Raw genomic sequence first — 23,193 nt, forward strand, 5'->3', positions numbered from 1 at the left:
GTGGTGTTAAAAGCTCTCCAAGAACCAGTAAATATTTTCTCATAAAATATTTCATTTAATCGATTATGTAGAATTCATTATAGAAAAACAAAATCACATAAAGTGATTTGGACCAAAAATATTACTGAACCAGCAAACCTAACGACTCCCGATTCGTTACCCCTAAATTAAGCAAAAGCTTAAAGGAAATGCAAAAGTTTCAAATAAATGTATTAATAATAATTCCGTATTAAAAGACATTTACGTTCTAGATACAGTCCTAACCTCCCAATATTCTCAAAATGTCTTTCTACAAACTTTCCCTTAATGCCACTTCAGATTGGGTTATCTATCCAGTAATAAGGCATTTACTATGCCTCCCACTCAGCCCGGCAGCAAAATCATCATCTTGTCCTAGTTTGAGAATTAACTTGTGGGCCCCTCAGTGAAACTAGTTCTCGGAACCGCACACAAAATACCGGTATCTGACTCCCTCTGGGACTTCTTTAGCAAGTTTTCAGAACCAAATGTTCGGTGCCAACATTCACTAGCGGGTAAGCCTAAATCACTCACCCCCTAAACCCTTAGCAGGTGCCGTCTATACCTCCTCACGCCCAACCCCCGCCCCGGAAGTTGCGTCATGGCGCTCGTGCGCCATGTCCCCGGATGCACTTCTATATCCGGATTCTTAGAGCGGACTCAGAGCTCCACGGTTCCCTACGCGGTTAGCACATGCGCGAGGGTTCTGCTCCCTTTTCCTCCACTTCCACTAGCCTCTACCGTCCGGGAAGCCGCCGCTACCGCCGCCGAGGAGTCAGGAAGTTCAAGATGGCCGCCGCGGAGACTCTGTCGCTGCGGGAACAGCCAGAGTAAGTAGTCTCTGTGAGCGGTGCGGAAGGCCGGCGCCCTGGAGACCGCCAAGTGGGAAACCGGGGAGACCTGCACGGGCGGGCGGGAAAGTTCAGGCCTAAGGGCGAGAGCCAAACTTTGTCTTTCCCCGCGCGATACGTTGTTGGGCGGGAGGCGTGGGGGCCTGGCGGACGGGCGGCCTTCGAGTTTCACTCCCGCGGAGGCCGCGGCTGTTGGGTCGAAGGCGGCCGCGGCCTGCCGCGCGTCGTTGCCCTGGGAGGCGTACGCGCGAGCGGCCTCTACAGGTCCCGAGCGCGAGGCGACTGCCGCGACTGTGCGGTCGCGCCTTAGTATTTCTCCCTCTGGGACCGAGCCGAGCTCCCTGGCTGCAGCACTCAGAGGCATCGGTTTTGGGCACCCGAGGAGCAGTGGCGGGAGAGGGGCAAGCAGTAAGACTTTCTGCCGTCGTCCTGCTGTTGGTGTCAGTTTTAGGACCTGAAAGCAGGGAGGAGAAGGGATGCTAGGGCTACCCTCTTTGACCATCCCAGAGCTATATAATAGTTTGTCGCTAACGGGGTATTTCATTTCCCCATCCCTGTGCTCTTACTCCAGCATCATTCGATCTATTTTTTTTTCCCCTCTGCCTGTTGGCAGCTTATTTGCCAACTTGCAAACTTGAGGCAAAGTAAGATCAAGTTCTTGGTTTTGAGGCCTGACATTTTTGGCCTGAGTTTGTAGGGCTTCTTTGGGAGTACAAGGGGAAGACGTAGTAGCTGCTTCCAAACCCAAGCAGTTTATGTCTATAATTAAGCTAACGTAAGAATCGATGCGGCCAAGTGAAAACATTAACTTGTATGTGCTGCAAAGTCTAACCGTTGCTTAAAAGCAGTATTTTGTTCTCCTGTTCATGTTGGGAAAACTCAAACAAGAACCCAAAATAGAGAGTGAATTTTAAAACAGCATTCATAGAGCGATCTTTTTGTGCATCAGCATTATCTGATTTTTTTTTAAAAATCCGTTTTAGGAAAGGGATACAGTCTCCCAGCAACTAGGGACTGAGGAGAAATTTTTACTACCAGGCGCCCCTACACTTCATTGCTATGCATTCAGTTCTAGACTCCTCAGTCGTTTGCTTTACTCAAAATTAAGTTGAAATTGAGGGCTTTTGAAGATTGCTCTGTTATCTTCACAAATTGACTTAGAAGAGAGCAGATGGATTCTAAAGTTTTAACTAGACTTCACCTCCTTTTGTTTCTCATTGAGTTCACAGTGTGGCACGTTCCAGTATTTATGCCAGTACAATACAAATGTTATGCAGCTGTTTTTTCTAGCAATCTCTTCAAAGTTCTGTAGTATCATGTCCATTTATTTGATTTCAGGGACCGTTCAGATTAATTTTGAGGAGTGCTTGGATCATATTTTATATGCATATTCAATACTAGACAATAATTAGCATTTATTTATGCCTCTGCAATAAGAATGCCCCTGAAATAAATAGTCTTTAATTCTACCTCGCTTCCTCACAGGACTCTTGGTATAAATGGAGTATTTGGTCTGTAAGTGTCCCACTTAAAATGTTTAACAAAGAAAATAAATTTTGTATGAAAGCAAGTACTGTGTGCTCCTCATAGTGAATGCTGGAATATAGTGTCTGAACAGTTCTTTAGAGGACACTGAGTAGTTTACAATTGTATGAGCTCTATTTGAAGTGGAACATTTGGGACAAAATAAAAAGTTAAGTTCCCTGAAGGCTTTTTAGTGGCTTTTAGGTTTGTCCTTTAGCTCTCTTTAGTTCAGCCTCTTTGATGGTTTTAAGCATTTAAATTTTTATCTGCATTTACTTATTTGCACTTATCAAGTACCAGATACTGTTCAAAGCACTGAACAAATATTTTATCCTTATAACGACCCTGTGGGGGTAGATAACTTATTTTCTATATTTTACAAATGGATGGTTAAACTGAAGCACAGAGAAATTAAGTTAACTTACCCAAGGTCACACTAAGTGACAAACCCAGGGTTTAAACCCAGGTAGTCTAATTCTAGAGCCCTGCTCCTGACTATTGTACTGTGTAGTCGCCCACTATACATTGTGGCTCCTTTTAAAAATAGCCTTTAAGGTTTGAAATCCTTTTTATTGACTTCCAGTGTCCCAGAAAGGTCCATTTTTTTTTTTTTTGATGTGACAGTTCTAATTCTTTGAAGCTTAATTTTCCATACCTGATTTGGAAAAGGAGGGATGGAGGAGTTCATTTTAAGACTAGTTAGTCTTTTGAATCCATTCTTACTTTTACATCTACATTAATTCTGTATTAAAGTAGTTGAAGTTGTCAGAGAAACAGGCTTAATTACTTTCTTTGTAAAGAAGAGAATGCTCAGTATTCTGTTTCCAGAGCATAAATTGAATGCCTCCCAAATAAAATGTCATTAAGAGTATTCTTTTTAAAAATTTAAAAGACGAAGTTAAAATAACACTAGTGGTTCATAATCAGTCTTCATTTTAAAGTTGTTTCGTTGTGCTAGATGCCCAGAGACCTTTGTTTGAAGGATGAAACTTATACGTTGCATTTAACAAAATAAATGATAAAAACACTCCTAACACTTCCATATAGTCTGCACTTCAAATCAGCTTCGTTTCCAAATAATGTGATTTGAAGGATATTACTCAATTCTCAGTAAGTACTGTTTTATGACAGTCTTGTAGACCATTTTAAATGTTGGTTTAAACATTGACCTGCTAAATGTGTAAATTGTAAAGTGTTCAATTGCAGAACGTAAGTGTTAAAATGTAAATTTACATATATGGAACTTAATTACCTGTATTTATTATAAACATGAACTATGCAAGAAGACTATGAAGTTTCTTATCAGGGTACCTTTCCGTAAAGTTTTAGAAGAAAGTTGTTGATGATGAACCTAAATTAGCTGTTTTTGCACAAGCTTGTTATGTGTAATATGCCATCGATTCATTGAGTTCACGATTTCCTGATGTACCTAGTCAGACCTCAGTTGGTATTTTCTATGGAATTTGCATTGAGAGAGCAACTTGAGGAGGGTGAAGGTCTACTAACCCCAGTGTAGGAGAATAAACTAATAGGCCCTAAGTGCTTATAGCATCTTTATCAGTAGTGTAGTCATTTCTTTAGATAACATTCATTAAATTACATTAGAAACTAGGGATACTCATGGAAATAACTCAAGTGACACGGGACATAATGATGTAGCTTCTAATTCTCAGAAGCTTTAGGAGCTAGATTTTCTTTTGAAGGAAATTACTTCCTCTGTGGGTAAACTCTTAAGAATTTTGATTTGCAACTCCTTGAAGACTTGTAAATTGTAGAAAGCACTAGAAAAGGGTTCAAAGAGTAGATTTTTCTTGGGGAGGGAGGTAATTAAATTTAAATCATTTTGGGGCACTGCATTCACCAGATAGGTGTATGCACTGTGTGAGGCACTGGAGATACAACTGAGCAAAAACAAAATGGTTCCTGTCAAGAGATGAGTATAGTATAGCCAGTAAGCACAGCTGTAGTCTAATGAATACAGTTTTTATTTGTTCTTCTATATAAATCATTTATTGACACAACAGATTACTTATTGAGTACCTGCTTACTATAGGTTAGAAAGTTTACTATAGGTTAGAAAGTTTACTAGGCCTTAGGGATAGAGCAGTGAACTAAATAAATTAAAATTCTGCTCTCATAGGGCATGTGTTACAATACGGAGAGACAAACAAGAATTAGGTGGTGGCAGTTACTTTAGAGAAAAAAATAAGCAGAGAAAGGGGATATGTGTGTGGTAGGGTGAGGATTGTGATTAAAATGACTTGGTGAGGAAAACTTGACTGAGAAAGTAATTTAAGCAAAGACCTGAGGCTAGGCAAAGGAACCAGCAATGTATATGTCTGGGAAAAGCATTCCAGGTGGAGAAACAGCAAGTACAAGTACCAAGGCCCTGAAGTAGGGTTTACCTATTGTTTAAGGGGAGCGGTGTGGCTAAAGCATAGTGAGGGTGGGAGGAAAGTAGTAAGATCAATGTGTTGGGGAGGTTGGGCAGATAGTATGGGGCCTTGTAAACAATTTTGGTTTTTATTCTGAATGTGATAGGAAGCAATAATCAAGTTTCACACAGAGTAGTGATATGATCTGACATTTTAAAAGTATCTTCAGTCAAATGGAAGAGTTCTTGACTGACTTGGAATGTAATACTAGCCTTCTCACTAGCTTGATGTGTGTTTGACCGAAGGCAGGACCCTTAAACTTCCTTGAAACTTAGTCTCCTCTGTCCTGGAGACTTAGACGGTATTTCTTCAATACTTTGTGTGGTAGCCTTTTATATATGAACTTACTGCTACAACAAGTCTGTGATTTATCAGTACTGTTATTTCCCCAGTTTGTACCATTGAGAAAACTGAGGCATGGAGGAGCGACTTGCCTAAGGTTAGACTAGGTGTGTCATGTTGGAAACACCATTTGAACAAGGTAGTTTGACTCAATCCATGCTCTTTGACCATATTACTGAAAATAACATTCTTAGTATCAGCCTTGACAGCTCCACAGTGTCATGGTGAGAAATATTTATCCAGTTTCTGAGGAAGAATAATCTCTTACTTTTGAGGCACTTGGTTTGTGCTAGGCACTATTACGAGCCTTAATAACATCTATTAACAACCATGTGATCCTCACAGCTTGCTTTGAGGTAGGTACTATTTTCTGCAGTTTGTAGATGAGGTGCCTGTAGACTTGAGGCCACACAACTAGTATTGGAATCAGGATTTGAAACCAGATAGTCTGGCTATGGAGACTGGTTCCTAAAGACACATTAGAGGATCTTCAGATAGTTTGAGTTTTAGCTTATTGACTAGAATTTTGTACTTTGGGCACTGAGATTTTATATGCCTGAAAATCATTGTCAGCCTTTAAAAAGGTTCTCCATACTTGTCTCCATATCTTGAATTAGCCTAATTGAGTTTTTCTCACACGTTTTCCCCTATAAGTTGAGTTTTGGGAAAAAAAAACAAAACAAAACTATACTACCACTTTCTAGGTTGTGTGATGGGAGATTTCAGGGTAAGGGAAGTGGTTACTTATATGAGGATATAGCCTATATAAGGAACAAAGTTGAAAAGTCTTTGTACCAGAGCGCCTGGGTGGTTCAGTCTTTTAAGCGTCCGACTCTTGGTTTTAGCTCAGGTGGTGATCTCAGGGTCCTGGAACGAGCCCCATGTAAGTCCCCATGCTCAGCGGAGAGACTGCTTAAGGATTCTCTCTCTCTCCCTCCTGCTGCCTCTCCCTGTGGGTGCGCGCACACTCTCTGTCAAATAAAAACCTTAAAAAAAAAGAAAGAAAAAGAAATGTCTTTGTGTCTTCTACTTAAACCTGTGGTTTCCCCTCTCTCCCCACCATAATAGAACCATGTTGTTTGTTTTTGTTTTCGTTTTTTTTTTCACGTAAAGATACTACACTTTCTTTTTCTAAGTCTTTGAGAAAATTTGATGATCCAGAGAACCCTGGAAAGCCTCTTTGCAAAGCCTCTTTTCTCCACCGGTGCCAAAAGTTCAGTTGCAGCTTCTACAACCATTCGGTATGGTCAGGGGGAATTTATTTTTTCCCAACAGAGAAGAACAGCCATTAGCAGCCTTCTATTTTTGATGTCTCGCCCCACTGTGAGGAATGTGTTAGTTTTAATTCATGTTGATTCCTGTAAGCATTTGACTGTCTCAAGTATTTCCCCCAGAACTTTTTCAGGAAATGGAAGTCATTTGGCTGATACTTGCTTCGTGACTCCAGGTTGCTTAATTTATTGGACAGAGGTAGTAATTTATTTTAAGGACAAAGTGATGAAGTGGGGAAATTTATAAAGCTAAATATTATATATTTTATTTTTCATACGTGTTTGAAGTGCAAATCTGTGGAAATTCCATTTGTAGGACCAAGTTGACATGCCCATCTTAACATTGTATGCTACAAGAACTCTTCTGATGACAGAATTTTGATTAAAGTCCACTGGAAGATGCAAATATATATTTTTATTCTGTCATCTTTGTTATATATTTTTTTTTGTTTGCTTATTTATTCTGTCGTCTTTGTTCCCCATTAGAGAGAAGTCAGTCCAAACTAAAACCTCTCAACCAGAAGATACAGCTTTCTCTGCAGCTGTCTTCAGTACTTTCTTCTTTCTCACAGTCCACAGTACCAAAGTGGAGATTGGCAGTCTGGCAAAAATTTTAATTTTTTGCCATGTGGTAGTTGTATGTTCATGTTCTCCACACCACCTCATTGTTATCAACTAAGAACTTTTCAAAAATATCTCTAGTATGTCACCTCCCTCCTCAGCCCTTCCAACTTTGCTGAAGACTGAGACCTGACTGGAGGACCAAATTCTCCTCTGACTTCCGCCATAATGACAGTGTCTTTACAGACCACTCTCCGGCAACCTAATCTTGCAGTTCCTGGGCCTCTGACCCCAGTGAGCCTCTAACTCTATCTCAACCACTCACTCCCATAATCTCCTGCAATATCTTTTCATCTCCTGGAATTGGTCCAGTTGAGATCTTAACCATTAGACTAGTTTCTTCACAAGTTTGATGCCCTGGCAACACTGATCTGCTTATAGTTTGCTATTTATAACTGTACCTTTTGTCACTTTTTTTTCCCCCTATCTAAAGTACTCTTTTCCCTTCTCGTTAATTTCTTACTCATTCTCTAGGACATTTTTACTCAACCTTTATTTTATAATCTATGTACCTTCTCAATAAACATTCCTTCTCTCCTTTCAAAGTCTCTGCTTAACAAGTAGCTGGGGTTTTTCTGTGATCTCCTTGACCATTTTCAGAATGATTTTAGTTGATCCTTCAGTGTTCCCATAATGCCCTTATTTGTGTCTTTATCATTGCATTCTTCCAGTGTTTCATGTGACTTTCTTTTCCCCTGAACTATAATTTCCTTGAGGTGGCAGGTACAGTTCTTATACATCTTGTTTTCCTGCTGCCTTTCTTAATGTCTGCATTAAGTGTAGTGATTTTAAAAAAATGTTAAAAGAAATTGAATTCTGAGGCGCCTGGGTGGCTCAGTCAGTTAAGGATCTGACTCCTGATTTTGGCTCAGGTCATGATCTCAGAGTCATGAGATTGAGCCCCGCATCTGGCTTCGCGCTGGGTGTAGAACCTGCTTAAGATTCTCTCTCTCCCCTCCCATTTCTCCCCTTCCTTCTCTTAAAAAAAAAAAAAAGAATTCCTTAGTTCTTAATTTTGGCACAAATAATAAATTTAGTAAAAGTACAGGAGTATATAATTTGAAGGACTTGGACAAAATAATCCATATCTTCCTCCAATAATAGTGTGTCTGAATGATTAATGATTTAAAGTCTGGTGTTAGTCTCATATTCTGGGATGCAATGTTTTAGTATGGAATGATTTTAAAGGAGAAGGTTAAATAATACTGTTGTAATCTGCGTTTAACCTGGGATTAATGAACAGCAAGGATTTAGCAAAATAATTTAGAATCATAAACTCTTTCAGCATAGTCTAAACATTTAAGCACAAAAGCTACCCCTTTGATGTAATTAATTTTATTAATATTATTTTTTTTGCATGGCACCAATCAATATGAGCGTATTTTGGGAAACTAATCTTTCATTTGAAATTTAAAGAGATTAAATAGCCCGTTGAACAAATATTGGTTCAACTGTAGGCTTTTGCTGATACTGGACTATTGTTGACCTACAGGAGACCCTTTGATGTGATTCAGTCTAATACCACATGGTTGCTCTGTGGCCACTACAGACTGAGCATCCTAACTCCTTGTCAGCTCATTTTGAAATTTTAACCTTTGGGGGGTTAAAACATCAGCCATCAGTGCACATTTAGAGAGTGTTTGTTTTGGATAAAGCTGAATATTGGTTGTAAAGATTTTAAAAAGAAAAAGTATACTTCTCAATATAAAGTGGAGAAAGAGATTAGTCTCCCAATATATGGCAGTATGTTTTCTGGAAAAAGAAAATAGGGGGTGGGGCATGCCTTTGGTGTTAAGTCTGTGTGGGAAATTATGATTTAAAAAGTTAGTGACTTTAAATCAATATTAACATTTTACTGTACTGGTTTTGGATTTTCTTTTTATTAAGTGTGATTATTTTAACTTCCCTCATTATGTATGTATTCTTTGTATTTGAGTTCAACCATTAGAAACAAATTGAAGTTAAATCACTAAGTTAGTTTTTGCCATATATCTTTGCAATTAAACGTCTGAAGCTGTTCTGAAAATATTTCAGTGACTAACTTCATGTGCTACATTGAGATGTATTTTATCATTATTTTGTTAATGACTAAATGCTTGATAAATGATGAAATTTTAAAATGTGTTTGATAAATTTATAGGATGGAAGATGCTGATAATTCCGAAAAGAGTGTAAATGAAGAAAATGGAGAAGTATCAGAAGACCAGTCTCAAAATAAGCACAGTCGTCACAAAAAAAAGAAGCATAAACACAGAAGTAAACATAAGAAACATAAACATTCCTCAGAAGAAGACAAGGATAAAAAACATAAACATAAGCATAAACATAAGAAACACAAAAGAAAAGAGGTTATTGATGCTTCTGACAAAGAAGGTATGTCTCCAGCAAAAAGAACTAAACTTGATGATTTAGCTTTGCTGGAAGACTTGGAAAAACAGAGAGCCTTGATTAAAGCTGAACTTGATAATGAGTTAATGGAAGGAAAGGTCCAATCTGGGATGGGGCTCATATTGCAAGGCTATGAGTCTGGCTCTGAAGAAGAGGGGGAGATTCATGAGAAAGCAAGAAATGGAAATAGGTCTAGTACCAGATCATCAAGTACAAAGGGGAAACTTGAACTAATGGACAATAAAAATAGTACGAAAAAGCGAAGTAAAAGCAGATCCAAAGAACGGACTAGACATAGGAGTGATAAAAAGAAAAGTAAGGGAGGTGTTGAAATAGTTAAAGAGAAGACAACTAGGAGCAAGTCAAAGGAGAGGAAAAAGTCCAAAAGTCCATCCAAGAGAAGTAAGTCTCAAGATCAAGCAAGGAAATCAAAATCTCCTACCCTTAGAAGGCGATCTCAAGAGAAAATTGGGAAGGCCAGATCTCCTACTGATGACAAGGTTAAAATTGAAGATAAAAGTAGGTCAAAAGATAGAAAAAAATCCCCAATTATAAATGAAAGTAGAAGTCGTGATCGAGGCAAAAAATCCAGATCCCCAGTTGACTTAAGAGGTAAATCCAAAGACAGAAGATCACGGTCCAAAGAGAGAAAATCAAAACGGTCTGACGCGGATAAAGAAAAGAAGCCAATTAAATCTCCCTCTAAAGATGCTTCTTCTGGGAAAGAAAATCGGTCACCCAGTAGAAGACCTGGTCGAAGTCCTAAAAGAAGAAGTTTGTCTCCAAAACAGCGGGATAAATCAAGGAGAAGTAGATCTCCACTTGTAAATGACAGAAGGTCTAAACAAAGCAAATCACCTTCCCGAACTCTGTCTCCTGGTAGAAGAGCCAAGAGCCGATCCTTGGAAAGAAAACGAAGAGAACCAGAAAGGAGACGACTTTCTTCTCCAAGGTAACTTGTTTTCAAAATGTTAATGCTTTTTTTTTTTTTTTTTTTTTTAAAGATTTCATTTATTTATTCATGAGAGACAGAGAGAGAGAGAGAGCGAGAGAGAGGCAGAGGAAGAAGCAGGCTCCCAAGGAGCAGGGAGCCCGATGTGGGACTCGATCCCAGGACCCCGGGATCATGACCTGAGCCGAAGGCAGACGCTTAACCATCTGAGCCACCCAGGCGCCCACAAAATGTTAATGCTTTTTACCAATGCACCGGATTTTAAAAAGGAGAAACTAGAGCTTGTACACAATAAAAAATGAGGTAGTGTAATCAGTCTTACAGTTTTAAATAGATCCTGTCCACTAACTAAATTAATATTTGTACTTTTTTCAGTGAGTATCTTGACTAAAAGATTTACAAATACTGAACTTGGTTGACAGAATCAGTTTTTTTCCCCCAGGTTCTTAATTTAGTATCAAATTTGCAGAATCACTGTTTTAAATCCAAGTAATTTGGCTGATAAAAAAATCTATATAGGTATACCCATTTGTATATTCCCATTTATGGGAAGTGAGGGGAATTTCTAGAGCAAGGATTTTTCATTGAACAGTATAGGCTGAAATTTTTAACTTTAAAAAAGGAGGTGTCAATTTAAGAATTGTGATGTATCCATTCTTTTGAACTGGCATGATTTTGAATTCCAACAATGTAAATTGGAACTACCAAATTTTTTTTTGCCCCCAAAACAAAATTAAATTGAAAGTGGACATTTTTTTTGTTACTAATTCATATACCTGTAATCGCATTGTTTAAAAAAATAGTTATGTCTTAAGTTTAGGAAGAAGAATAGTGTAAGAAATGATTTTATTTTTTTACCAATAATAATGAAAATGATTCATATTTGTATAATGCTTTTAGCCCATCGGTTTTTTCCTCAAATTCTCCTCATTATCTCTCCTCATAAAGTAGAGTGACTCTCATATTCATTTTATAAATGAGAAAATTGAGAGATTATTCCATTTACCTAGCATCATAGAACTAATAGGTAATTAAGGCACATGAAGGATTTTAGCAGAGTGGGTGGGGATTGTTTAGACTAGTCTAAACTACTTTAGAAACTTGATTTTTTTTTTAGTATCCTTATGTTGAATAATTGGACATGTGAAATTATCAGCCAGGTTTAGCTTAAAAGAAGGTTGGCTTATACTATGTAAAGATACGAATTCCTAGCCACGTATTGTGTCTGAGTATAAATAAAGTTGACCTTAAAGTTTAAATCGTTTTTTCTGAAAAATTTCAAGAATGCTGTTTTCACAAAGTGCTGTATCTTAGATACTCTTAATTCTTCTAAGTAGCATTGTAATTAAATGGCCCCTTCTTCCTTTAGCTTTCTAAATTGAGACAGTTGTTATAGTTGCTGATTATGTTCTCTAAAGTGTTTCTAAGTGATCTTTGTTTCTTTCAGTTTGTCTTCCCTTTGAAAAGGAAATTCAGAGCAGTTTATTAAGGACTAGAGTTGAATATTTGAAATAATTTTTTTTAATTACAGAAAAGATACTAATTAAAGAGAAATTCAGATAAGGCAAAAGCCTGTAGTTTTTACCTTTTCATCCTTCACTACCAGTCATAAGAATATGTCCTAGTTCTTTTTTTATGCACATACAATTATATGAATATTCTTTCATACGGAAATGGAGTCTTACATATTAAAATGTGATTTGCTTTTTTCATGAAACATTTCTGTGACAGCAAAGATCTTTTTTTTTAGCTCTTTATATAGCAGCACCATATTTCACAGTATATATATACAAAGTTGAGCTTTGAACAACACAGGGGTTATGGGCACCAGTTGCTCACACAGTCAGAAATGGGCATATAACTTTGGACTCCTCCAAAACTCAATTACTAATAGCCTACTGCTAACTGGAATCCTTACCAGTAACTTACCACGTATTTTGTATGCTCTAGTATCATATATACTGTATTGTTGAAGTAAGTTAGAGGTAAGAAAATCCTAAGGAAGACTAAATACATTTACAGTACTGTACTGTAAAAACAGTCTGCATGTGAGTGAACCTGTGCCGTTCAAACCCATGTTCAAGGGTCACCTCTAATCATTCCCTTACTGAAACATGAAAATTTTGGTTGGTTCCAGTTTTCCAGGATTCTATGCAAAGATGTCCATTGTTTATGTGTGAAGTTTTTTGTAGCATAGATTCATAGAAGTGAAATTGCAAAGTCTAAGGTAATGTACATTTACATTTTATGAAGTATTGTTGAATGTCTTAACAGGAAAGTTATACCAATGTGTATTTCCTTGACTAGATGATGGACTGTCCCTTTCTCTAAACCCTTACTTAGATTTTCTTTGTTCTAAGGTTAACAGTGATTGTAAGATGCTGTTGTATGTAATACATTAAGAATAAGACTATATTACAAAATGTCAAAATTTAGGAAGAAAACATGTCTTCAAACTGGAGGAAATGGAATACTGTTACTTAGACAAGTTTTATTTGAGTTGTTTATCTGGAATTAGAATCAGTGGTTTAACAACATTAATAACCTTTATAGTTTTTCAAATTGTGAGACCAGAGGGAATAGACCTTTTACTGTGTGCGTACCATAACCCCAAAATGTAATTGTGATTTTCTGAATTCAAGTTTTGTTGCAAAACATGTTAATCTGTGTGTTCTGTCTTCAGGTTAGTGTGCCCTTTCTAAAGATGTCTTTTATGTGCAAAACAAATTCATTAATGTATTTTTCTATTAACCTGTATTTGGTCCCCTTAAGAACACGACCTCGAGATGATATCCTCAGTAGACGTGAAAGATCAAAAGATGCCAGCCCGATCAATAGGTGGTCTCCAACCCGAAGAAGAGCAAGTAGATCTCCAATTAGAAGACGGTCTCGTTCCCCACTCAGACGTAGTAGGTCACCCAGGAGAAGAAGCAGGTCTCCTCGGAGGAGGTAGAGATATGTTACATATGTTGACCTTTTTCATTCATTAAACTCTGTATGCTTCTGAAGCTTCATATTAGCTCATTAGGTGGGTTTTCTTAAAGACCATTTTTCTTTGTGAAAAATTGAAGCTGCGATCCCATGTAGTTTCCTTTTTACCAATATGATATTTCACACACACTGATTTTTCTTTATCTTTTTTTCAAATTTAAGTTAGTGGTTCATTAAAAACTCAGTCTTTTGAAAGGGGAACACTTTTTTTTTCCTACTTCTTAAGAAAGAAATACAACATGAGCTATGTTTACTGGTTTGTTTTGTTTTGTTTTAAGCAGGATAGATTATAAGGTAATAAATAGCCCAGTTTCCAGTCATTATGTAATTGCAGGTCTCTATTTTTCTATTAACTTTTATTTGGTCCCCTTAGAACATGACCTTAAGATGATAGCCTCAGTAGTTGTTAAAGACTTTCTTGGCAAAAACTCTTTAACTCACAGTAGTAGAAACCATTTTATGTAAAGCACATGTAGTGAATTGGTTAATCAAAATGTTGGTTTGTAAAGCAGGAATCATTTTAAAGTATATGCACTAAATATTTTTTTAAAGGTGTATCTATTTTACAGCATGCAAGTGGGGGCAAGGGCAGAGGGAAAGAATCTCAAGCAGACTCCCTGCTGAGCACAGAGCCAGCCTCAGGCTTCATCTCACAGCCCTGAAATCATGACCTAAGCTGAAACTAAGTCTACCACTTAACCGACTGAGCCACTCATGCAGCCCTGTGTGTTAAACATTTTAACTCAAACATAAGTGGACTTTCATTTGCCAATTTTTTAACATTTTTAATTGAACTAATACATGAATGTAGTTTAAAAAGACAGCATGCCAATGGCTTATATTCCAACCAGTGGATACATCTTTACATTATCTCTGAGTATTTTTGTATACTAGATTTCTTGAAGTAGAAGTGCTTTGTCTGAGGTTGTGTATGTTTAAATTTTTGAAGTTATTGCCATGTTATTTATTGATTTCTTACTTTGGACAATTTCTTTTCTTTTCCTTTCTTAAGTAGACTCCGTGCTCATAGTGGAGCCCAGTATGGGGTTTAAACTCAAAACCCTGAGATCAATACCTGAGCTGAAATCAAGAGTTGGACACTTAAACTGAGCCACACATGCACCCCAGCAATTACTTTTTTTAATTCCACCCATCACACTTTCTTTTCTACCTAATTGTATCACATTTCTCTATGTTTTTATAGTCATTATGCTCTTGTGCCTGTTGCTCATTGCTGAGCAAGTAGTCAGGGGAAGGGGGCAAGGAAAGACCTTCCTCCTAATGTTTCTAGCCTTCTGTCTCCAAACTGACTAATAGGCCTGCTTGTACAGTTATTGTAGAATTTGTTTTCCCTTTTCTGTCCTCTGGATATTCCCTTGTTTCTGTCTTATTTTGTGTTTCCCTTTCCTGTATCCAGCATTTTCAGGTTTTACTTCCTTGCTTTGTTAATGCATCTCCAACAACTTCCTATGAAAAGGACATTTTGGGGGACTTTTGTTTCTTAAAATTCCCCCCTTTTTTCTTTTCTTTCTTTTTCTTTTCTTTTCTTGTCTTCTCTTTTCTTTCTTTTCTTTTCTTCTTCTTTTCTTTTCTTTTAGATTTTATTTATCCAACAGTGAGACACACAGTGAGAGAGGGAACACAAGCAGGGGGAGTGGGAGAGGGAGAAGCAGGCTTCCCGCGGAGCGGGGATCCCGATGCGGGGCTTGATCCCAGGACCCTGGGATCATGACCTGAGCCGAAGGCAGACGCTTAACGACTGAGCCACCCAGGCACCCCCCTGCCACTTTTTTTAAATTCCCATTGCTGATTTGATTTGTCAAGGAGTAGAATTGCAAGTTGAAATAATTTTTTTCTTAAGAATTTTGAAATTGTTATTCCACAGATTTCTGGTTTCCAGTATTGCTATTGAGAAGTCCTGTTCTGATGCCTGGGCATTTCTAAGAGGACTTGCTTTGTCTCTCTCCCTCTGTTTTTATAATAAATGTCCTGCATTCTGGAATTCCACTATAATGTGCCTTGGTGCATGTCTCTTTCCATTGATTTTGCTGGGCACTAAATAGGCCCTTTAAAGCAGAAATATTATGACTGCCTATTCTGGGAAATTTTCTCTCTTTTGTTTTTGTTTTGGTTTGCCTTCTTGCCCATTGTTCCCCCCCCCCCCCCCCCCCCCCCCCCCCCCCCCCCCCCCCCCCCCCCCCCCCCGCCCCACTGGACCTTCTGTATTGTTCCACTGATTTCCCCACACACACAGTCATCTTTGATGTTTGTCCTTTTGTTCTACTTTCAATCTAGGAGATTTTCCCATTCACCCTTCTTACCTTTCTGTTGATTTTTTTCCCCCTGTGCTCATGTATATTTATTTTTATTTCTAAGACTTGTTGGCTGTTTAATTTTTATTATGACATTTTACTCATGTTTTATAGAAATAGCATCTCTTAGGTCAAAGATGATAATGAGTTTATTTTATGGAGTTTTTTCTTACCTATACTTTTTCATTTTAAACTTTTCTTCCCAGATTCCTGTTGTTGTTCCTTACCTTTTTTCATTTGAGGACTTTACTCATAAACAGCTGGATCCTTCTTGTTGCCTATTCTCATTTAAAACTTAAGCCACTGTGAAAGCTGAATGGAAGCTTTCTTCCATTCTGAGAATGTAGAATTTGTGGCTTAGTGGGTATCACTTCAGTGTAACAATCTCTTTAGCATATCCATGACTGTAGCCCTCTTCTTTTGGGCTAGCAGTTTTCCAGAATCCTCTCATCTGCTGGAGAATATTGTCATGTTTGCAAGGAGAGTTGTGGTTCTTCATAATGTAGACTTCCCCTTATTCCTTTAATGTTCAGTACAGTACTGTGCCTCCCTGCTACCTTGGGTCAGTTTTTATAACAACCAACACCTCTCTATAAAATAAATTTTAAGTATTATGCCAGAATGTGAAGGGGGATTTTTGGCATTTTCTACTGAGTCAGGAAGGGAACTATTCAGAGGCAAGCTGTTGCTAAGGCTTTCAACCAGTTCTTTTTAGCTTTTACCTTACACCACATCTAACAGAATATGGTGTCTCCAGTTTGTGAGGCTTTCTTGGGTTTTGTAGCATGCATTTACTTGTTTCTTATTTACCTTGTCTGTTCCTGTTGGACTAATATTTAAATTTGATTTATTACTATTCTATCCAATTTGTACATCAAGATTTTGTTGTCATAATTCTTCTCATTCTCTTTGCCTGAGGGTTTTCTTTTCAGTTGTTCCTTTCATGTTATTTTAGTAAGGTTTCTTGAGAAATGTGACATAAGCATGGTAGTCAGATGTGATAGTAACTGGGAGTTTGCCAATTCTCTGTAGACTTAGCAACCTTTTGTTTGGAGTTCCATAGCATCTTTCCAACATAAACTTCACCTTTAATGCTTGAACTATAATATCAGTTTCTGTTACACATGAGGCAAGACCTTTTTGCACTTATAAAAATGTCTGAGGGGCATGTTAATTAGACTTGGAATTTTTGTCACATTTGTCTTTTTATACCTTATTAGCAGTGATCTCTTTTTAAACTCGGTTTTATTGAAACATATTCACATAAAATAGATTCACCTTTTTTGGTGTAAAGTTATAGGAGTTTTGACAAACACATAATCACCAAAATCAAGAACGTTTCTATTGCCCCCAGAGTTCTTTTGTGCCCCTTTGCAGTCCAGTAAGAACAATAGCTGTATTTTAGTTATCTTCAATTAAGTTGATTAACCCAATCTTTCTGATCTGTTATTTTACTTTAAATTTTTAATTAACCCCTTTTTAAAAGATTCCATTTTTAGAACAGTTTTAGGTTCACAGCAAAATAGAGCTTTTGAAAAGTACAAAGAGTTCTTTATACTACTGCCCCCAACACACCCACAGCTTCTCTACCTTTAATTGACCTTTAAAATGTGTGTATGTATGATGCCCCCCCCCAATAGGGACAGAGGTCGGAGGAGCCGGTCACGCTTGAGAAGGCGGTCTCGATCACGGGGTGGTCGTAGACGTAGGAGCAGAAGCAAAATAAAGGAAGATAAATTTAAAGGAAGTCTTTCTGAAGGAATGAAAGTTGAACAAGAATCTTCATCTGATGATAAGTAAGGATGGAATTTCTCATAATTGCCTTTTTCCAATTTAGACAAGTACTGTTTGACCTGGAAATCTTTTAATTTCCACCTGGATATTGTAAGTGAATCTATTAATTAGATCCTGAATTTACAAGTTAATTTTTTCTGTATATTTTATAGGTTAAAATTACGTGGCAGAGGTCATGGTTTTCTGATTTTAGAGGTTCCAGTTTTGCCAGTTTTGACTGGAGTGAATATCATGAGCCTTCCCTTTTTCATTTTGTTAGAGATAACAGCCCTACCAATCTTGATTACCAGTTTTACAGTGGTTGGGGGTGGGGGGTATAGTGATTTTTAAACTTTTCAGTTCGTGTGAAATGATACATACTTTGCGGTTGAAGCTATCTGGTGTTAAGTATGCCTGTTACAGTGTGGAAAATACAGAAACATTTCACTGTCTAGTGGATAAAATTTTTTTAATGTGAATTTAGTTGTCTAGATAGAACATCTCAAAAAATAATTTAGAGCAGTGGTCCTCAGCTGGGGGTAATTTGCCTTTCTGAGGACATTTTGTCAATATCCAAAGGTATTTTTGGTTGTCATCTTGTGGCTAGAGACCAGAGATACTGTTCAATATCTGCTAATGCACAGGACAACGCCCTCTTCCATAACAAAGAATTGTCAAAATATCAGTAGTGCTAAGGTCAAGAAAGCCCAATCAGAGCTAGGTGATATGCAAGTTAAGGGAAGGGTGTTAAACATGGATCCTGATATCTTGAGAATGCAGTTTGCTTACTGGTGTGCAGTGAACATTCAGCAGATCATAAAAGAGGCTGTGCGGGGAGGGATTATAAAGATTCAGAGTTCTTTGGGAGGAAATTGGGACCAGTTGGGCAGTGTCTGGGGATAGAGCCACATTCCTCGTCAGATTGTAGGCGAATATTTACATACGCATCTTTGATAGGGAAAAGATCCATAGCTTGCCAAGGATCTATAGCTTTCTGTGACCCAGAGAAGGTACTAGTTTTCTTACATGTCTCACTCTTACTCTGTTAGGGGTTAAAACTGAGGCTGGCTAGGTGAAATGACTTTAGTAATAGCAAGGTCATGGTAGAGCCAGGGGTTACTTTTTTGAACTTAAGGATCTTTTGTTCCTAATTTGGTGCCATGAAACAAGTCAGGAGAAAAATGAGATACAGAGGGTTAAATTACTTGCCAGGATTCCAAACCAGGCAACTGAGAGAGTTTAGAAACAGGATAAAGAGAATAAGGTGGCTTAAGACTTTGCTGGAACTTCCGGATAACCTGTGTTTTCTAGCTTTTATTTTTAAACTGTGTAATAGTTATGGTTTGTGACTGTCTAAGGATGTTTGAAATTGTGTGTATATATGTGCAATTTTTTTTTCTTTAAAGCCTTGAAGATTTTGATGTAGAGGAAGAAGATGAAGAAGCCCTAATAGAACAGAGAAGAATACAGAGGCAGGCGATTGTTCAGGTATGTGATATTAGTAAAGTTTTGAGCAATCCTTTTTAAATAATTACTCTCTTAGTAAAAGGGTTTTTACTTTAATAAAGAATCGATGGTGGTAGCAATTAAGTCTTAAGGAAATGTATATGTGAAATTATCTTTATGAGATTTGAAAAGATAATTTCTTATGTTGAAATGGTTGCCCTTTTTTGTTATATATAGGATTTGGATATAAACTATAAGGCAAAATTTGAAGTGTTTTTTGTTTTTGTTTGTTTTTGGTTTTTGGAATTTCATTTAGCAAAAAGTTATGTAATTATACCTGTTTCTATATCGGGGGGGAAAACCATTTTAATGTCTAAAAAAATAGATTTTCTTGTGTAACTGTGATTGCTTAAATGGGACATCTCAAAAATAATTTTAAAAGTAGTTTAGAGGTAGGTGATTAAGAAAATGGGGTGGGGAGAGGGTGTTGTATATAAGTCTTTGTGTAGTCATTTAAGATTACCTTCCTTGGAAGATTGTCCGTTATGCCTTGGGCATCCTGAGATAGAGCCATGGCTACTAGATCCTTTGTGGGTGGCAGTGCCTGTAAAATGTAATGCTTTCTCTTGATCATGGGAAGGTGAGTGATGGAGTAAAGAACACATTCTGGAAGAAGTGAAAAATGTTTAGATACTATAAGGAAGATATCAGGCAAAAGGGAAGAATAGTTGTGCCTGCCAGCCTACCTACACATACATAGCAAATCATAAATCTAGCACTGGAGGTCAGAGCAAAGGAAAGAACTTGAATCACCAGAGGATGTAGGGCAAAACTGGAATTCCAGAGAAACTTGCTTTTCTGGGACACTGATGAAATTGTTGTTATTAAACTGATATCCCTAGAGACTTGGTTGAATCTTTTTTTGTTCTTGCCCAGGTCCACAATCCCTTATCTCCAGCCCCTGGGGCCAGATGTGCTTCAGAACTCAGAACTATTTGAATTTTAGAAAGGTAATATGGTGCATCTGTGTATATTATTTAGCCCCATCAGTGGGGTCTAGAACAGCACCCCACTATCAAACACATTAGCATTTCTGCAATGAGACATACTGTGTTCACACTGGGGGATATAAAAAAAAGACTACAAATAGTATCACATCTGTTCAGGTGAGGTTTTGTCACCTAATGAATGTGCACCAAACATAGAAAAACTTTTTCAGAGTTTTGTGGATTTTGGAAATATATGTAAGGGATTGTGGATCTGATTCAATCAAGACATCAATACCTTTTTAAAGTTTTTAACATTGACAGTCTTTTCAGTGCGATAGCTCTTAGCAGATATGCATCAGATTTTATGAAAATAGTATGTTGTATTATTGTTACAGAAATACAAATATCTTGCTGAAGATAGCAATATGTCTGTGCCATCTGAACCAAGCAGCCCTCAGAGCAGTACCTGTACACGGTCACCTTCTCCGGATGACATTCTGGAAAGGGTAGCTGCTGATGTGAAAGAGTATGAACGGGAAAACGTTGATACATTTGAGGCTTCAGTAAAAGCCAAGCATAATCTAATGACTGTTGAACAGAATAATGGTAAGTTAGATTTTTGTTTTGACATGCTTTTCTCTGAATTTTTAGCTCTGTAAATAATGAAAAAGATTGTTTTGAGATGGGTAAAAGTGAAAGGGATTAGAAATGTTGCCCCTCCTGAATCTTAGGGTAATACAATATTAAATGTGTCCCAGTGAATGTCCTTTATAAATGTTTTGATTAGTTCACGTAACCTAAACAGTATTATACTGAATCTCATGTGTTCATTACCTTCTGTTTGGGGCACCTGGCTGGTTCAGTGAGTAGAGCATGTGACTCTTGATCTCGGATTTGTGAGTTCAAGCCCAGTGTTGGGCATAGAGCTTACTTAAAAATAAAATGTTGTCATTACCTTCTATTTTGCTTGCTAGAGTAGTTTAAAGCAAATCCCAGCCATGATTTCATTTCATAAATGAAATTGTGTATCTCTTCTAGGTAAGGACTTTAAAAAAAAAAACATTACTTGGGTACCTGGGTGGCTCAGTCAGTTAACTGTTCAACTCATGATTTCGGCTCAGGTCATGATCTTGGTCCTGGGATTGAGTCCCATTTTGGGCTCCATGCTGAGCAGGGAGTCTGCTTGAAGCTTCTCTCTCTTCTTCCCCCTCTCCCCCTTCTCACACTTTCTAAGTAAACAAAATCTTTTAAAAATAAAAAACATTATACTAAAGAATTGATCATTTTTAAATCTTTCTAATTACAGTTGGTTGGTTTGAATCAAAATCCAAATAAGATGCACATCTCTTAATCTCCAAGTCTTTAGTACTCACTCTCATCCTTCCCTCCCCCCTTTCCATTTATTTGTGAGGATGCTGAGGCCATGTGTCCTATAAACTTTTCTTTCCGTTGTGATATTGTCACATTCTTGTTTCATTTATCTTTATTTCTTCTATCCTCCATGTTTCTTATAAACTAGTATAAGTGTTAGAGACCTGAGTAGATTTATGTTAATTTTTTTTTGGCAAGAATACTGCCTAAGTGGTGGTGTGTACTTGCATCGCATCAAGTGGCATGTGGTGTGTGCTTGTCCTGTTTTTATTGATCTTGAGATTGTGTGTTTAGATAAGATGATCACATCTGTCCAACATGAAGTTGCCCTTCAGCTGTTCACCTGGCAGTTTCAGCAGCCATTGGTCATCATTCCTTAGATCCACTATTTCATGAGGGGTGGGGGCAGGTGGGCACACTCCAAAGCTGTGATTCTCAAATTTCCATAATTCCTTTTGAATTATTAGCTGTAATTCCGTCAGAGAAGAGGTTTCCATTCTTTCGTTAACCAAGAAATATAGTTTGTACAGGAGTGTCAGGTTAAATGCTTGGTTATTTTCTTTTATTGACTGATACTTAGGGTAGAATAGATTTGGTACATTAACAACCTCCAGAGATGACCAGTGAGGTTTGGGTTGTTTTTGTCAGGTTTTTATTATTTGGTATCATTATGTACTAAAATTCTCTCCAACTGAGGTGGGGGGGAGGAAGGGAGCATTTTTAAGTTGGTTTCCAATGTCTTTTTGATCCAAACCCTACAGGATTTATTGGTATTAATATATTATGTTTCTTTCTAGGACGGGCTGGCAACTGTTTGTTTAAGGTCAGATAGTTAATATTTTAGGCTTTTGTAATTTATGCGTTTTTTTCTCTGTTCCAACCACTGAACTCTGCTGTTGTAATGCCAAAGCAGCTATGTTTGGAAAAAAACTATGTGGACACTAAAACTTAAATTTCATATAATTCTCACATGTCACAAAATATTCTTATGTTTTTCCCTAAAACCTTTAAAAATGTAAAAACGGGCCACATAAAAACAAGCAGGGGACCAAATTTGCCCCACTCTGTAGTTTACAAACTCCTGTTCTACCACATTGTAAGATATCACAGGCTCACCTTGTACATATCTTGTCCCAGAACCGAAGCAGCTATTGCTCCAAGGAACCCTGGTTCCATTTAATAGGAAATGCCATTTAGACTTCACAAAGCACTTAGGAGTGCCCATTATTCATGGGTTTTTTAATGGACCAAGCTAGGACGTGCATTTCTGCATTTTTGGAAAGGGGAGGTTCATACTGAAAAATTGCCAATTCAAACTTGAGATTACAGGGTTTTTATTAACATCTTTGATTTTCGACTTGTTTCTTTTATAGTGAAAAACCTGATTCCTGATAACATGATTATTTATGTTATTTTGAAGCTTTTATTTACATAGTTTTCAGTATGATCACCAATATTTAATGTAGGGAATGCAAATTGAAAATTTAATGATTCTTTTTATCCTTGGGATACATTCCAAGGTGTAAAGTCATTTGAAATACTTTGGTATGGTTATACCACCCATTTGATAGATTTGGGTTTATTTTAATTGCTTTTGATTTTCAGGAATTTTCGGTTTGATTATTAAAATGTCTTTCACATGTGTATTTGTATTTTTGCCTACACAAGCACACACAAAAATATACACACTCATCAGTATGAAAAGATCTTCATTCCTTTTTACAGCTCTGTGCTATTCCAGCATAATCAATGTGCCAAGGCTTATTCACTATGTCTTCTAATGGTGGATGTTTGGGTTGTATCCAGTTGTTGATTATTCATTGGAGCATTAATTATAATGTCATTGTGCATTAAGTCATTTTTTAATGCTAAAACTGTATCTTTGAAATAATTTCCTAGAAGTGGGGTT

At 37.4% G+C, this 23,193-nt stretch overlaps 1 protein-coding gene across 11 annotated transcripts in view; it reads left to right on the plus strand.

The window, feature by feature from the left end:
- Window positions 1-644: 644 nt before the first annotated feature.
- PRPF4B (pre-mRNA processing factor 4B) overlaps window positions 645-23,193 on the plus strand; it is a 38,489-nt gene continuing 15,940 nt past the window's right edge. For 8 of the 11 annotated variants that reach the window (XM_027601100.1, XM_027601101.1, XM_027601103.1 and 5 more), the window contains exons 1-6: window positions 712-848; window positions 9,203-10,402; window positions 13,175-13,351; window positions 17,346-17,501; window positions 18,885-18,966; window positions 20,309-20,519. In XM_027601100.1, the coding sequence (XP_027456901.1) occupies window positions 712-848; window positions 9,203-10,402; window positions 13,175-13,351; window positions 17,346-17,501; window positions 18,885-18,966; window positions 20,309-20,519 (1,963 nt within the window). Of the gene's footprint in view, window positions 849-9,202; window positions 10,403-13,174; window positions 13,352-17,345; window positions 17,502-18,884; window positions 18,967-20,308; window positions 20,520-23,193 lie in introns of all 11 variants that reach the window. The other 3 variants (XM_027601102.1, XM_027601109.1, XM_027601110.1) reach the window with 1 other exon arrangement.

Source organism: Zalophus californianus, chromosome 7 (genome assembly GCF_009762305.2).
Source record: "Zalophus californianus isolate mZalCal1 chromosome 7, mZalCal1.pri.v2, whole genome shotgun sequence".
NCBI classification, from domain to species: domain Eukaryota; kingdom Metazoa; phylum Chordata; class Mammalia; order Carnivora; family Otariidae; genus Zalophus; species Zalophus californianus.